Source organism: Nanorana parkeri, unplaced genomic scaffold (assembly GCF_000935625.1).
Source record: "Nanorana parkeri isolate BGI_ZX_2015 unplaced genomic scaffold, ASM93562v1 scaffold1826, whole genome shotgun sequence".
Lineage (NCBI taxonomy): Eukaryota > Metazoa > Chordata > Amphibia > Anura > Dicroglossidae > Nanorana > Nanorana parkeri.
In genome coordinates this window covers 239,885-256,572 of record NW_017308094.1, presented here as the reverse complement: position 1 = coordinate 256,572, position 16,688 = coordinate 239,885, and the positions used below count along the sequence as shown (strand labels likewise).

The window sequence follows — 16,688 nt, the reverse complement described above, 5'->3', positions numbered from 1 at the left end:
GCTGATTCTCAGCGATTAACAGCCCTCTAAAGCAGCAAATAACTCGTCACGTACAGTGTACGTGACAAGTTATTTGGTCCCTTTGTGGCTGGACGTACAGTGTACGTCTCCCGTCGCGAAGGGGTTAAGTGGCAAACACATGCCACTTACATAGTGAGTTCTTCACTGTGCTGTCCTGCCTCGTGTCCAACAGCCAGGCAAAAAGTCCTATCCACATCCAGTTCCTGTTGTACATGTGCACTGCTAAGTACTTGTATTCCCATGGCCAGGAATGTCCTCCTCTGGACGACTGGGGGCCACCATGAGTACAGACCAGCCAGAATGTTTTTCTGAGAGGATTGTGCAGCACCAGGAAGAACTTTGGAGCAGGGCTGAAGACAAGTATTTAGGTAGGTGGCTGCCACTTACAACTAAAAGTGGAGTTGTCCTTTAAACAAGAATCGATTAAAAATTTCAGGTTTATTCTCTTAGCCATAGATGTGCTATCACTGGAAGACCAAAACATTTTTGTTGTCTCTTTTTCAAATTCTGTTCATCAAACTAGTACCCTGTTATACTTGAACAAAGTTTGTGCTGTACTTTAGGACAGGTGAAATCAGGCTACAAAAGATGAAGATGGCTTGTATGGACTGGGTTAAAAGAAACAGAAAACCATTTTGTTGTCCTTATCTTTTATCTTGAGACGAGATTCCTAGCTTGTTTCAGTGGTGGCCAACTTCGTGCATATAGAGGGCCTTAAGTGCGGCCCCAGACATGTCAAGAAGACTGCACAATAGTTTTCATAACTTTTTGTTGCATTAACAGAGAACTAAAGTCAAACCTTTTTTTTTGCCTTTAGTCCTCTTTTGGGTCGAAGGAGTACATTTACCAATGTACTCCTAAGACCCAAAGTCAGCATCTAGCGGGCTACTGCCCGCTATTTGCTGACAGAGCAAAGCCATGCAGCAGCCAGGAAAGAGTCCGATAATATTGTCAGATTGACAGTTGGCTCTGCCTCTATAGAGCTAGAGCCAGAGTCAGCTGTGCCTGCCCCCTCCCCTGTCTGTCTCTCCAATGAGCGCTGAAGGAACAGAGAGGGGAGGGGGGAATTCCTGCAGTCAGTCAGCGGTTTGATATATAGAGACGGCATGCGACAACTATTGTCACACGCCAAGTATTGGGAATACATATTACTCTCCCAATACTTCTCCTTTAACACACTGTAAAGTATGTCTCCTATGGAGTGCTCATTAGCAGGAGCAGAAGTCCAGGAGCTGATCAATGCAGCTGCAAGTCTTAGTGCTGGACCATGGGTGTCACAGCACTAAAGCCCAACAGAGCCATTGACACTCAATGTGCATACCACTGTGCTTCAGACCAGAATAGAAGTTTGGAGCACAGTGGGCCTATGGTTGGGTACTGAGGTACTAAACGATTACAAAATTATCTGTTTTTTAAGTGAATGTTCACTTATCTGAGTGAATAATTTAAAGTTGTGTATACTTCAATCATCCAAGCATGTGCAAGTCAAATTTTTTCAATCCTTTTGCACAACATTGCAAATTCAAAGTAAACATGTCGCCTTGTTTGTATTCCATTCTCAATTTTGTTTTAATAAACCTCACTGTATATTTTTTCACCATATGAAAAATCTTCTGAAATAACCTCTATAAATTACTGTTCAACCCTCTGGGGTAATATATTTCAAGACTATACCATAATGAAAGAGGGTGTATTGAGGTTACACCCATGAATGTTTGTTTCTGGTGCAAATAGATTTGAGGTGGCCTAATGTACATTCAGTAAATGTAATGTTCTTAGGCGGTGTAAAAATGGATTTAAAGAAGAAGTCTGGGCAAATGAAATCAACCCTTGCAGTGGGGCTACCCCTGCACTGCAAGGGTTAAGTGCATGTTTTGTGTAGGGAGCTAAATAACAGAGTTATACTCTCCCGAACCGCGATCCTGGCTGGCTGCTAGATAGGCGACTTCTGCCTCACTCCACCTCCCCTCCAGTGCTCTAAGGTCACTTAGATATACTCACCCGAATCACAATCCTGGCTGATGGGTCCTTTCATCCTATGTCCCCACGTCTAATACACTGAATGTGATTCATAGGACCTTAGAGCACTGGAGTGGAGGTGGAGTGAGGCAGAAGAAGTCGCCTATCTAGCAGCCAGCCAGGATCGCGGTTTGGGAGAGTATAACTCTGTTATTTAGCTCCCTATGACAAAACAGGCATTAACCCTTGCAGTGCGGGGGTAGCCCCACTGCAAAGGTTAAAATTGTATTTGCTTTTCTATAAGGGATCTATGGAAAATGTATCTGTGGTTCTCCTGAATCACTAATAGACTCCAAGTGCTGCTTGATGGGGAAAAAAAAATATGTTTTAAAGCACATTTTGCACTTATATGCTTGCCTGTATAGTCACCCTCTTTTTCTTAATATTGCTTAAACTGCTACAGCAAACCAATATTTACAAAGGTCACATTTCACATTTGTCTTTATGATGGAAACTTACTGTGAATTTATGTCACTCTGATTACTGGCTATCTATGCCCACACATTGCAAATAAATTCCACTGGATTATAGAATATGCAAATAAGGCATTGCTGCCTACTGCAGTATTTTTTCTTGCCAAATCCTTTCCAAATCCACTTGGTATATTTCCAAAACATCAGATCACATTTATTAGAACACTCAGCTTCCATCACTGAAGCAGTAGGTCACATTATGTTGTCTATGTGATAATTATCTGCAATTCATTGTTTTGTAAATGATCAAATTGTGTTCTACCAATGTATTGTAAACTGCAGTGCATATCTGTATCCTAAATAAGTATTGCAGTAAATGGAAATATCCTTAGAAAGAATAGCATTTCCAGACCTTTGCTCACTTGATTCCTACTCTCCCAGGAGCAATGTTCATCAGGCCTGACAAGTATAAATTGTTACATACTACATATTTTGGTACTAAGCATCCAGAAGGAGAAGATACATCATTGGTGCTTCTTTTTTTTGCAACGCAAACTGTATAAAAAAAAAACAAAAAACAGTGGAGTCCTGCTGTAAATGACTTTAGCTTACTTTTGTCAAAACAACCTGAATCATGGGACGAATGAGAAATTTTAGACTTAAGGGCAAATACAAATGCCTGTTCATTACACTCATGTGTATGAGGCCTAAATAATTCTGTGCGACATGGTGAAACTGTGGAAACATTATTGTGTTAGCATGTAATAATTGGCTGAAAAGTTGAGTTAAAGAGTAACTCCACTTTTGTTGAGAAAAAAATCAATCCCCTCAGGGTGAGCAACGTATGTGACGGCAACGCCTGTACTCCAACTGGATATGCAGTCAAAGCTAGCTCCCTGTGCGCAGGAGCTGATTGGCACAGTTGATTATAGCAGAAACATTACCCTACACATCAGACAGAACCAATATTAGGGTTAAACAGGAACACTTTTATTGAGCAAGCATCACACATTTTAAAGCCCACAGAGCCCACCTACCTAATGTAAGATTACATTATTTAAAAAAAAAAAAAAGACATTTTTTAAAATCAGCTCAAACTAACTGATCCAGATCCAGAGGAAGGCAAAAAAAAAAACCCTATAAAGCATGGTTCAATTTGCTCCAACAGGGGGAAAAAAATCCTTCCTGATCCCATAAGGCAATTGGATATTCCCTGGATCAAAAATCTCTGGTGCTTAATATACCTATAAGAACTCAATATCCAGTAATAGTCTGTGCATTTAGGAATCCATCCAGACTTTTTAAAAACAATTAACTGAGCTAGCTAGAACTAGCTACTGGGGGAGTCTATCCCACATTTTCAAAGCTCTAACTGTGAATAATCTTTTCTGTATGCAAAGGTTAAACCTCTTTTCCTCCAGACGCAGTGACCTTAAAGTGAATCATTTGGCACTAAGCTCACTATATGGACCATATATGTATTTATACATGGCGATCCTGTCCCCCCTTAATCACCTTTTCTCCTGAGAAGATGAGTTTAGATGTTAGGTGCATGATAACATACAGTACTGGCTCCACCAGCAATTTAAAACCTTAATCCAGGTCAGGGCCCATAGATGGTGGGAAGGAGGCTGGTCTTCAGTCCCCTCCAGGTGCCCAGACACTGAGACTTCTGTGACAATGGACATTGCAAGGATTTTAACAATCTATGTAGAGTCTTACCTTTTTCTGTTCTGAAGAAAATCTGTTTGTTCCAACATGTTCTTTCCAAGCTGATTCCTGAATTGAAGGGTCTGAGTTCACTATAATCAGCTGGTGGACTTCTGTGTTCTAATCAGGAAAGCTGCATCCATTTAGAATTCACCTTTAGGGAACAACTCACCATTGCCACTAAAAATGAAATTCTTATTGCAAGGGGTTGCCTGAAATTATACTTGTATCTAAGTGCAGAAGTTTGTCAAAATCAGTCAGCCAATCAAGGAAAGCAGGAAATTACATTTCTGCAGAATTTCTGTACACCAACTCCAGGTCGCCATATTGCATTTAATTGTTTTGACAGTTTTAAGGCAATTCAATTCCAAAATGGCTTGTGTAACAATTATGTATGCTATATTCTTTTTTTTTTTTTTTACAATTTTCCCTTTAACTAAATTCTTACCTGAATAAACATTCATGTGAAAACCCAGGTGTTGGTGGTTGGGATGGATTTGTAAGAAGTAGTTTTTTTGGCTTTTTCAGGCACTGATTCATGTGTCATGTATTTACAATTATTCTTTTTTTAGACTTGCTGCTTAGGCTCACTGCACCACTGAGACTGACTCCCATTGTTGTCTTGCAGGTCAAGCCTAAATGAGTGATAGTGTCAAAATGCCTTCATGGGTAGCTGTCAGTCTTGAGGATTGGGAATTCCTAGGCATACTGCACTCGCATACAAACTGCCTTAGATAATTCCCACATGTGATACTGAGTCTCCATTATTAAAATAATTGAAATCTAATTAATTAAAAATCTGGGAAGCAAAGGCCAAAATATGCTATGTCCTCCATCCAGGGAACAAGGTGGGCTCTATATGACTTGCTGCAGCTTTCATTGCACTCTGACATGTTCATAGTGTGCAGTGAAATCAGATTAAGCCATTTCAATACAGAAGGGGAGTCTGTATAATGGTGTAAAACTGAAGGTAAGGCTGGCATTCAGCTTAAAATGTGCACTGCACATGTTCAGGCCCTTGAGATATCTGTCTCTGCAAAGGATATTTTTTACTGAAACATACTTCTTGCCCCAGTGGTAATCTGTTCTTTCTTATTAACTGAGGTGCCCAAAACAAGTTTTGGTTGCAGTGCATCTTAACAATCACAACCACCTAGACCTGTATTGTTACCTGGAGAACAGATTAAAGGTGCCGATTTTCGTATGGGATCGACTTTTCGGCCGATAATCGCATGTGTGCATTGCAGTGTCCGACCAACAGTACTGTACAATTGTACGACTTTTGACGGTCAAGCATGTTTGCAAACTTTGCTAGATCGTACATTTTCTTAAGGTTGCTGGCGTTTCCGTCCGTCAAAAGTCGTACGACCTACACTGCGCTTGCGTTAACGAAAATACAACAAATCAATTACCGCAATTCGTCCAGATGCTTTTCCTTAATTACGGCTAAATGAATCTTGCAATCATCGGGGCATGATGGGGCTGCCGTACGAAATCGGAAATGATCATCGGACGAAAATTTTCGTCCGAAAATCATAAGGTGTATGAGCACCTTAAGTTTTCACACAATGATCCAGTTAGTGCTTTTTAGGGATGCGCTCAGGTTCAGACCAAACCCTGCTTTGAACCTGAATTTCTCGGAATCTGGAAGCTACAGAAGGCCAGCCGGCCAATCAGCTGTGGGCTGGGGAATTCCCCTGATGTATGGCATACGCCTGCACTTATAATTTTCAGTGCAAACATTTGAACAGAGAAAAATATTATAGCTATTGTACTTAGTTAGGTTTAGAGTAAAATATGGTTTTGGATGGCTGGAATACACATTACCCATAGTAATGACGCTCTCATGTGCAGTAAAAAGGAGCCAAAGGAGATGTTTTCAATAGAAAGGCTGCGTTATCTTAGGCAGGGCACTTAACTGGTGTGGCAACAATGAGATTACCTTTTGGTGTCGACTTTCTGGAAAGGGGCCATTTTGGGGTTTGTTTACTCTCCTGGCATTTTTATTTGATATGTTTTGAAAAGAAAGTAAGAGGAAATTGTTTTCAAACTTGTTTTATATATTAAAATGGTTATGTTATTAAATTCCACTAAGAGAAAACGTTATCTGTCTCAAAAAAAATTTGGGGTAAAGTGTTGCATGTCTGAGTAATTAACAGTCACATTTTCACAGAAAAGTCTGGGTAATAAATATAGTATGCTTGACATGATATCTTTGCATTCCAAGGCACATGGTGTCACCCTTTCCTGTTTCATTTCTGATGTATTATTTATCACAGGCATTTATATAGCACTGACAGTTTATGCTGCACTTCACATACTGCACCTTCATATCATTTCCTGCCCTCAGGGTACTTACAGTCTAAGGTCTTTATCACAGATACATACATACACGCACACATATACTGGGGCCAATTAGGACAGGAGCCAAAGGACGCAAGCACAAGGAGAACATGCAAAGATCATGAAGATAGCACCTGGCTAGGATTTAAACCAAGGACCCCAGTGCTGCAAGGCAGACGTGCTAACCAATAAGCCACTGTGCTTCTGAGCTTGCAAAGAACAAAGATCTCTCTTTCCCCTGCTTTCCCCTCTCATCTCCATAACCCTTCCACACAAAGGTGTACGTTTAATAAACTGTGAAAGAGTGTGATAAGCAGTGAGAAGGCTTTTCTCACCTTAGCAAAGTGAAAAGTCTAGAAAATGCTGTTTTATAACTCTATCTCGGGACAGCAGGCTTTTTTCATGGACGCCAAACATTCTAATTTCCAGCATGTGTCAGAGTGCCCACTTACATTGCTAGGCTCCATCAGAGTGCCCCTTTAGAATGTTTAACCCCATCACTGCCTCACATTGTGGCTGCCTCTGGTAGTTTAATTCATGGTTTTGTACTGGTACATGCTGAACAAATCAGAACATGTAAATCCTGCTTTTTAGCAATTTTCATAATTGTAATGGTGAAATAACTGTTGCACTTTGCTATAGCGGTGCTTTGTAATATTGTTAATGGGTGGTTTGGCAGATTAAACTACGATCCTGTCAGGAGGATTGCAGATTATCACAAAGGATGCCATTGTGCAGCTCAGAATACATTCCCCACATTGCTTTCTCAACTGATCACTGAGATAACTTATCTCAGCCTTTCACAGCTGTTACGTGAGATAAGTTTTCTTTTCGCAGGTTATTAAACAGCCTCTGTGCAGCCGAGAAAAACAAAGAGATCTGCTGAGTAAAGTTAACTCGTGATAAAGCTAGTTTTATCACAGTTTATTAAACGTACACCAAAGAGTACAGGAAGGTATCCACTAACAAGGGTTCTGGCAAAATCAACAGTTATTTTTTTTTGCACTTATCTAATAGATATAACAAAACATGTTTAATGGTATAATTAACACGCCAAAAGAGATCAAATAAGGGAAGATCACTGCTAAGGTTTACATACACTTTAACTTTGGAAGACCTGCATCAGCATCTGATGGCCAACAACCATGTACAAAGCAAATGCATTGCTCTTTAGGCATATTCTGAAATGCTACCTTTCCTTTAAACATAGTCAGGGGCAGTTAAAGTTAAGGCACACAACAAGAAACTGTCTGCAAGATATCTTCCAAACTTTACTATTAAAAATGTTATTATAAGTAATAATCAACATGGATTTATGAAGGACCATACTTTTCAGGCCAACCTGTTAACATTCTACGATGATGTGAGCAATAGTTTAGCTAAAGGAAGGGCAGTCAATGTAATTTATCTGGATTTTGTACAAGCATTTGACACTGTGCCCCACAAATGCTTAATTTACAAACTAAGGTTATTTGTTATTCAGTCTCTGAGTGGGCGTGCATCAATTATATATATGTAAAGTAAAAAACAGTAAGTCAATTTTATGCACTGCTCTTATATAGTATCTGTGTGTAAAGTCAGAGATATTGCAATGCTGTTTTTTTTCTTTTAAATTGTTTGTGGATAATGTACTGTACTTTTCTACATATTAGTGCTAAATAAATGTTGGTGTTAAATAACCTGCTAATCAGCATTTTCTCACTTTCAATATATAGGTGGTTTACAGCACCCTGTGATAAAGTGCAATGAAACAGTTTTATTGGAGCTTTTGCCTAAATGTGGAAAAGTGTTTGAAAACAGGATGAAGGCTGTAGATCCAAACCAGTGGTGCAACCTGACAACATTCATCATGTAAGATAAACATTTATATTATCTTTGGTCTAACCTACAGTACAGAAACTAATAAACCAGCTTAGGAGCTAAGTGGTCACATTTAACCTTGAAGTCCTGAGTTTATTGCCCTTCATGGAATTTGTATGCTTTCCCTGTTAGAGATAAGTGTAATTGAGATTTTTAATTTCCATGAAATTTCAGCAAAAATTGGGAGATTTCTGTGATATTTTGCAATATTGGGGGAATACATTGCAATCAGTGATGAAGGTGAAATGGAGGTGGTTTTGGTAGGTTTTCAAAGGGTGCAATAGGATTTAAATGGCTCTTGAGGGTTATAGAACCAGGCTTTGTACTAAAAAAAGGCCCCTCATAAACCTCATTATTTTAAATTGTAAAAAAAAAAACAGACAATGAAAAACTATAATAAGAAAATTGAGGGCTAGCCTACACAAATAACAATCAAATATGCAAAGAAACGGAAATACATTTTATCTATGCCAAAATTATTGTGGTGGTTTGCTTCAACAGTAAAAACGTGCTAGTAGTTAATTGACATCTAACAAACCTCGCTTGCTCTGAACCTACTGCCTGGAAAAAATTACTTGGCTATCAATCTTTGTATCCATGCTTTGCCACGAAAACCTAACAGATAGTAAAATAGGATAGCTCTCAAATGTCAACATTGACTTAGGGGACAGACTGAGAACAGAGTTACAGTGGTACCCCGGCTCACAAACTTAATTTGTTCCACGATTCTGGTCGCGAACCGAATTGGTCGCGAACCGAATCAAACTGTGATCAGACCGCGATCTCAACTAGAGGAAGCCACGACCATGTGTCAGAGCAGGGAAGATGGCTGCGGTTGTGCTCGTCACCCGATGCGGAGTTCGTGAACGGGAGCAAAATTTTGCCGCACTTCCTGTTTGCGAACCGCATTGTTCGGGAACAGAAGCGTCCGTGAACCAAGGGGCCACTGTATTTATAAATAAAGACAGATTAGAGAATTGGATTTTAAACATTTTAGGCATGCCATCATTTCAAAATAGCTAAGGGATGTCCAGTGGGAATGGTTACTAGAACATTTGTCTGTCAGCTAAAACCGGGATCCAGTGCTCCCAGTGCTGGGAGCTGATAAACTCCTGGGGTTTCCGTCTTGCTTCAGATCACAAAAGTTCTGCATTGATGTAAAATACCTATGATGTCAGTTCTAATTTTCTATGAACATTGGCAACCATCATGAAGGGCTGGATATTTCTTTTGTGGACAATTAAATATTTAAAATAATATATCTACTAGCTTAAAAACACATTTTAAACACAATAATTAGGAAAAACTATTTCTTTTAATGCTAAACACCTAAATACAAAGATAAAAAACATAATAGTTAACAGGTCTACCTATCAAAGCATTTGTATCTCTGTCCATCCAGTTCTGACACAACTCTGTCACACAACACAACCCTGTCTGGCAAGACAGGACTTTGGTTCAATAACACTTACAGTTTTCCTCCCCAACTCCAACCTGTGAATGGACAGTGAAAGAAGAAACAGCACACTGGTGAGCTCATTTTACTGTTACTCTCTTCTCTCCTTTTTAAAAAATAAATCTAATGTTGTATTAATGAATACAGTGCTACATTAATTTGTGTCAGCTTTAGATCCACCAAGTGTAATAGATTGACCTTCATATTTGACCTGGGTGGGGTTAGCATTTCACTGATATCCACTAATCGGCCACAATATAGAAAATCCCTCCTTTCTACCAAGATTACAGCTTCTGTTTTTCCTATTGGTGGCTAATTCTCTCTTGCTTTAATAACAACGTACAGTATTTACAGAATTTACTTTTAATGTAAAGGTATTAAAGCAATACATATTACTCTTGTTTCTAAAAATTTAATATATTGCTGTATAAAAACTGTAGTGGATTACAGTTATGTTTTCCAGTTTACAGGCTAAGACCAGAATTAATCTAGGAAATAGTTTTTACATCATGGAAACATTAGGAAAACAAACAGAATTTGGCTGCTGCTTGTGAAATCTGATGTTCCAGCTTCTCAAAAAAAAAAGTTTACACTACCAGTAAAGACCCAAACGAAGGTCAGACTCAGTGCAAACATATTTTTTTTTTCTTTTAGCAAATAGTCTTTATTAGAGTTTTGTCAATAAGAAAAACAATAAGACAATTCGGTCTGCCCCCAAAAAGGTACAGACGGCAACTTGTAAGAAACATCATAAAACAAGACATAATATAATATAGTGTGATATCACCAAAGGTTCCAAAGTACAGCATTACCACTATAAACAAACGCATTTATAAAAGATACGTACATGTGGTATAACATGGTTTCGACTCAAGACAAACTAGTGAGCAAGCAAGCATCTCAATCACCTGGTAGCATCTCAGATTCACCTGAGCATGTTGCGGTCCCGATGAGACTATGAGGGGCCAGAGGGAATTAGATTGAACTAGAAGTAAACTAAACTAAGACGGACAGATAATTAAATAAGTGAACGCTTGAATGATTGGGAGGCACCAAAGCAAAGCAGTGGGGAACATATTTTTATAATATAGGGGACCAGTCAAGGCATACATGCAACAAAAACAGTAAGCTCAACATCAAAAGATCTTTTGCACATGAGAACTACAACATGAATGGTATGATTATGCATTAAATCAGCTCATAATTTTAGCCATCTATGTGAAAATAGGACCTTCAGTTTCATGTTCAAAGAAGAATACTAATTATACAGTACAATTGAAAACATAATTATTTTCAATTAGGCTATTAGGTAATTAAGCCTACAAAATCTAACTTAACGTGACAACGTGATAAGCATATTATGCTTATCAGAAAGCTGAAAGCCCATCTTCAGGAAAAATAATATGTAGGCAGTGACATGGACACCCAAAGAAGGATGCCTCCTCCTGTAAACAGAAGAACAAAGAAGACTTAGGACTGGAACAGCATGTGATGGCAGCTTTAGGTAATTAAAGTTTTTTCTTGTTGTCTTGCCAGAGATCAGTTAGAGGGGGGTGGGAGGGAAGGGAATTAATATATGCCTAGGGGTTGCAGCTTTACTTACAAATGTATATAATTCTCTCTTAAGCCTCTAACTAGTTAAAAGGTAGATATATCAGATTTTTTTAGTTGTCACTAAAGTAAGCCCCAAACAGTAGGTCAGGATATGTTTATTTTAGCAGTGAATGACAAGCTTGACAGAATTGTACTACCTTTTCTTGCTGCAGGGAGTTGTAACAGGATGGACACCCCTTAGGTATAGTAGGCAGAGCTAATCAAGAACAGTACCAGTTATTACATCAAACATAATTGGTTGCCTGAGTAAAATACTACTTTTTACTCTAGGACTTGACTCTGGGTCCTAGTACCATGAATATCATGAAATCCAGCTGGGTATCTGTTTCCTATTCACTCTATTAGCCAAGGACCTCTGATGAAGGGGGGTTATTTCTTTACATAGTGGGGTAGAAGAGGGTACTTCTCTATTCCTATACACTACACAGAACCTTTCATAGTGCATACAAATAATTGGATGTCCATAAAACCGGATTGCATAGAAAATTAGAGGTAACATTAGTAAGCAGGAGTTCTCAGTTTCAGTAGTACAGCATTTGTTCCACAAGACCTCTTTTATTTACCATAACAAAGTGCAAACTCCCTTAGGCTATAGAAAGTGCTCTGTAAGCTCCATTGGGAGTAACAAATAAGTCCCCAGAAGGGAAGGCACTGGTTAGGACCTCAGAGATTATGGCTCAAGCACAGAGCTCCTTCCCTTAGTGCTAACCACACCCCCACCCCCCTGTGCCCTTTCTTCTGGCTGGATGAAATCTCACCAATTTAAAGTGTGGGAACAGCATTTACTAAGGATTTCAAAACAGGATAACTTTTCCCTTTTTAAGGGACAGCTAAAAGTGTCACAGTAGCTAAAATAAATGTTATTACTGCTTCATGTGATATAAGACAAACCAGTAATTAAAGAGGAATTTAATGGAGGAGGAGAGTCTGTCATTCAACAGCAATCTCATCCATTTCCAGAATTCGATACATTGTTGGATCATAGTAAGAGAAATTCCATGAATGGAGGAGGCTCCCTAGAAGCGCTGCTGAGTGTAATATGCGGTGGCTGTGAGGGGAGAAATGAGGAGACCAGAAGCATCTGCTGCAAGTAAGCAGATACACATTAATACACATATTTTAATTGGTACTTGTATCCCCCCCAAAAAAAATTCATACACTTCAACTGTAAGAAGTTAATTCTTCATGAATCAGCTCAAATATCTTTAATAGAATCAATATTATTTAAACGGTGACAGGTTCTGCTTACATGGGTGAACCTTTTAAATGATGTTACATAGTTACATAGTTACATAGTATTTGAGGTTGAATAAAGACACATGTCCATCAAGTCCAACCTATTGTGTGTGTGTGTGTGTGTGTGTATAGATCCCTGTGTCATCTCGTTTATAGGAGTACCTGTACCCCTGTATATTACCGTTTCTCAGGAAATCGTCCAAAAGCTTCTTGAACGATTCCACACTATCAGCTGAAATCACTGCTCGTGGCAACGAGTTCCAGACCCTAACCGCTCGAACTGAGAAGAACCCCCTTCGCCCTTTGTGTTTGAATTTTTTTTCTACCAGTTTCAGGTGGTGGCCTCTAGTCTTTGTTACGGAATTAATCATAAAGAGTTTGTTGCTAATGTCGCTATGACTATAGAACATTTTGTACATGAAAATCATGTCTCCCCTTAATCTCCTTAATTGATTCCACGTCCTCCCTACTGTTTGACGTGATATCATCCCTTGTATGCATATTTAGATTATTTTTAGATTATTTTTAACATAAATGCATACTCCCCCCCCCCTTCTCCCACCTCTGTCCCTCCTGAACAGGTTGTACCCCTCTATATTGGTGGCCCAATCATGTGTGTTGTCTAGCCAGGTTTCCGCTATTCCTACTATATCGAAGTCCTCCTCGAGCATCATAAGTTCAAGCTCTTTTAATTTATTGGCTAGACTTCTCGCGTTCGTGTACATACATTTAATTCCTGTCTTATGGGACAAAGGTTTACTTGATAGTGGTTGGCCAGGCTTAATTATATTATTTATGGCTATCGTATTTACTATATTCACTGCTTTTGCACTAGTGACTGGAGTGAGCCCACTAATTACCCCTTTATTATTTGAATTTATTATAGGGTTTTTATTACTTAAATGTAATATTTATTTTTTTGGGGGGGCATTTGCTTCAGAATCTTGGTAAACCTAACTATTGTCAGTACACAAAATGATGAATATATTATCTTACAGCGCTAAATAGACTCTATAGCTTTCCTTGACCTTTTATTGATTAACTACCCAATTTAAATACGCTAATGCTCTAATTGAAGAACGTGTTTCATTAAAAGTGTTTTACCATATCTGTGCCTAATTATTGTATGAGTAGGAGTTCACAAACAAGCAGAGAACCAAAAGTTCAAATGAAGATTATGGTGTTGTTTATTAAACAAGTAGAGATTTAGGGGATGATTTATAAATCCTCTGCCCAGCCATATGCTGGGCAAATGCCGTTAGCATGGCATTCCCTCCACTAGATGAAAGCATAGGAACATATGGCTGGGTGGATGATTTCAAAATCATCCCCTTACTGTTTACTTTGTAAATAAATATTTTACTTGGGTTAATAAATAGGGTGAAACTGTATTCACTTTGAATATCTGGTCATGAGCGAAAGAAATGAAAAAATAGTTTTGGGATGATTCCAATGAATATGAAAATGATTTACCTTATTTGCAAAGTTCATTGAAAATTCCCTTTCTAAAATGAACTATGTTTACGCATTTAGAATTAAATATGTGCAACAATATTAAAGCCCAACTTTTAGCGCAAGAAAAAAAAAAACCCTGGGGGTGAGGGGAGGGGTTCACTGCAAGGGTTTTTTTCATCTTCTGCTCAGAGATGGGTCTCAGGGGTACAAGAAGAGGAAATAATACGTACCTTTACCCCCTGCTCTGACAAACATTAGCACTCTCCTCTCCTCCCAGGCACTCCAGACTGTGGATGGTCCCTTGGTGCCATCTTGTACAATGCAGGGCTATTAACCCTATATTGTACTTGGAAGAGGATGAGCACCTTCCAGGAAGTGCTTCATGAACATGGTCCCATAGATGAAGGGAGCCTGCCAGAGAGAGGGGTAAGCTAAATATTACTCCTCTAGGGGTGCAAGTATATCCCTGCACCCCAAGACTTAATGAGCAGTTAACCCTTGCATTGTGGGGGGCCCCACTACGAAGTTTTTTTTTGTCTTGTGTCCAGAGTTGGGATTAAATGTATATGTAAACCCAATCACTAAATCTCATTTAAATTTCAAAGTTCCTTCTTCAAGCATTTCCTGTTGTGGGATGACAATACTTTATGCCTGTGTCCCAATTGTGCTCTTGCACTGCTGCGCTGTCACGCAGTCTTCTGAAAGCTGTTTTAAAATAAATTATGCCAGCATGAGTCAGTTGTCCACATTGAAAACCTACCTTAAAACAATGCTATGTAGCCATGGCTAGAGCAAGTTCATGTAGATCGCAAATGGCTGCTAATAGGCTTTGGGAGATCAGCAACACTAAGATACAATGAATGAAATAAAAAAGTTAAAACAAGTAATAAAAAAGTTTATAAGACCTAATGCTTTAGAAAACTTCTCGTCTGAGCCGATCGGCCGTGATCGGGAGCTATACGGGCTATTGTGAATAGCCCGTACAGCACCCCCTCGGTTCTCCTGAACCAAAGGGGTCCTGGGGCCAAAGCTAGCCGAAGGATCGGCCGAAGCTACGGCCAGATCCTTCGGCAGCTTTGTGATTAGACCCCTAAATGTCATTCAGTTAGGATTTGCCGCTACTTTAAGGTGTTACAAATGCTGGTTACTACTTCTACATGCAATCATACATCATTCTTCCTGTGGCTGTGTCTTTCATTCAGTTTAAAACACAATTCCATCCAATGCTGAAAAATGCAGCCCTTGCTAAGAATATGTTTAATATTCATCTCACTTATGTCATTGCACAATACAGAAGTGATGAAGGGGCTGCCACACCACACAGCTGGGGACCAGAAATGCAGCTCTCCCGGAAGTGTCATATTCAGAAAATTCTTCCAGCGATGGCTTTTCCACAAGGAGTTATCAGTGGTGTGGGTAGCAGGAGAGGTTATTAAACAAGCTCCTCCATTTGCCAGATTGAAGGATGCAGGAGAAATTAACTGGGAAATATAAACAACTTTATGCTTTTCAGACCATTTTCTCCTGCATTTAGATGTACCTGCCTTTTTTGCGAGTTTGGTTGCATTTATGTAAATTTAAATGCACTTAGCTGCATTTAGTTTCTAATCAGATCCTGCACCCACAGAAATAATATTTTCTCGAAATGTAGCCAAACTGAACACGCCTAAACTCAAGTAAATACCAGTTTGATACCATTAAAAAATCAGCATATACATTTATATGTGTTAAGAAAAGTCACCTAAACATATAAAAGCAGATTTGTCAATGCCAATGTGAATGAGGCGTTTCTTGTGATCCCTGCACGCACCTGTGTTACGGAGAATAAAACGTGTAAGAAGCAACATTGTATCTTTTTTGAGGATGAATGGTCATTGTTAAGTAGAATTCACTTCAAGACACAGGAAATCATCTGTGAATACAAAAGGATACATTTCTAAGCAAAACAATAGTTGTTGTCAGGACTGTGAGTATTTTAGGTCTGTGGTAATTTATCTGCATATCTACAGAATGTCTAAATGAGAAAAAAAGGATACTTTCTTATTAAAGAGTGAGATTGATCTGTTGTGTTCTATTCAGTTAAAATAGCTTAGGGTCTAGGCAGCTACATGTTTATTTAAATCAGGAGAATGTCTGGCAGGCTAGTATATGTTTCATGTAGAAAAAATTATAGATGTTATTTTTATAAGTACATGATTGTTGTTTTGGAATATGTATCATACATTTACATCTATTCCATCAAACAGATTCAGTATGGTAAATTCTGTCCGGCCACTTTTTTGAGTCATGCACCTCTGCCAGAAATCACAGCCAGGATGTGGATACACAACATCCACACCACTCTGTTAGAGATAAAGGCTAAGGGCTGATTCACACCAAGTGCGGAGCAGATGCAGAGCAGTTACTGAATGCATCAAAACTGCATCCAGTGTATTCCAATGGTATTTTGGGCTCTAGTTCACACCAGTGCGTTCAGTTCCAGAGCATGTGGAAAAACTGCAGCACGACCTATTTTTTCTGCTCTGGAACGCACCAAATGCCTGCCAATGCATAAAAAAAAT

At 39.0% G+C, this 16,688-nt stretch overlaps 1 protein-coding gene across 1 annotated transcript in view; it reads left to right on the top strand.

Annotated features, from left to right (window-relative positions):
- The first annotated feature begins 301 nt into the window (after window positions 1–301).
- Window positions 302–16,688, top strand: part of RAMP3 (receptor activity modifying protein 3) — a 58,330-nt gene continuing 41,943 nt past the window's right edge. The window contains exons 1-2 of the mRNA XM_018571746.1: window positions 302–389; window positions 8,222–8,357. Of these exons, the coding sequence (XP_018427248.1) occupies window positions 302–389; window positions 8,222–8,357 (224 nt within the window). The remainder of the gene's footprint in view (window positions 390–8,221; window positions 8,358–16,688) is intronic.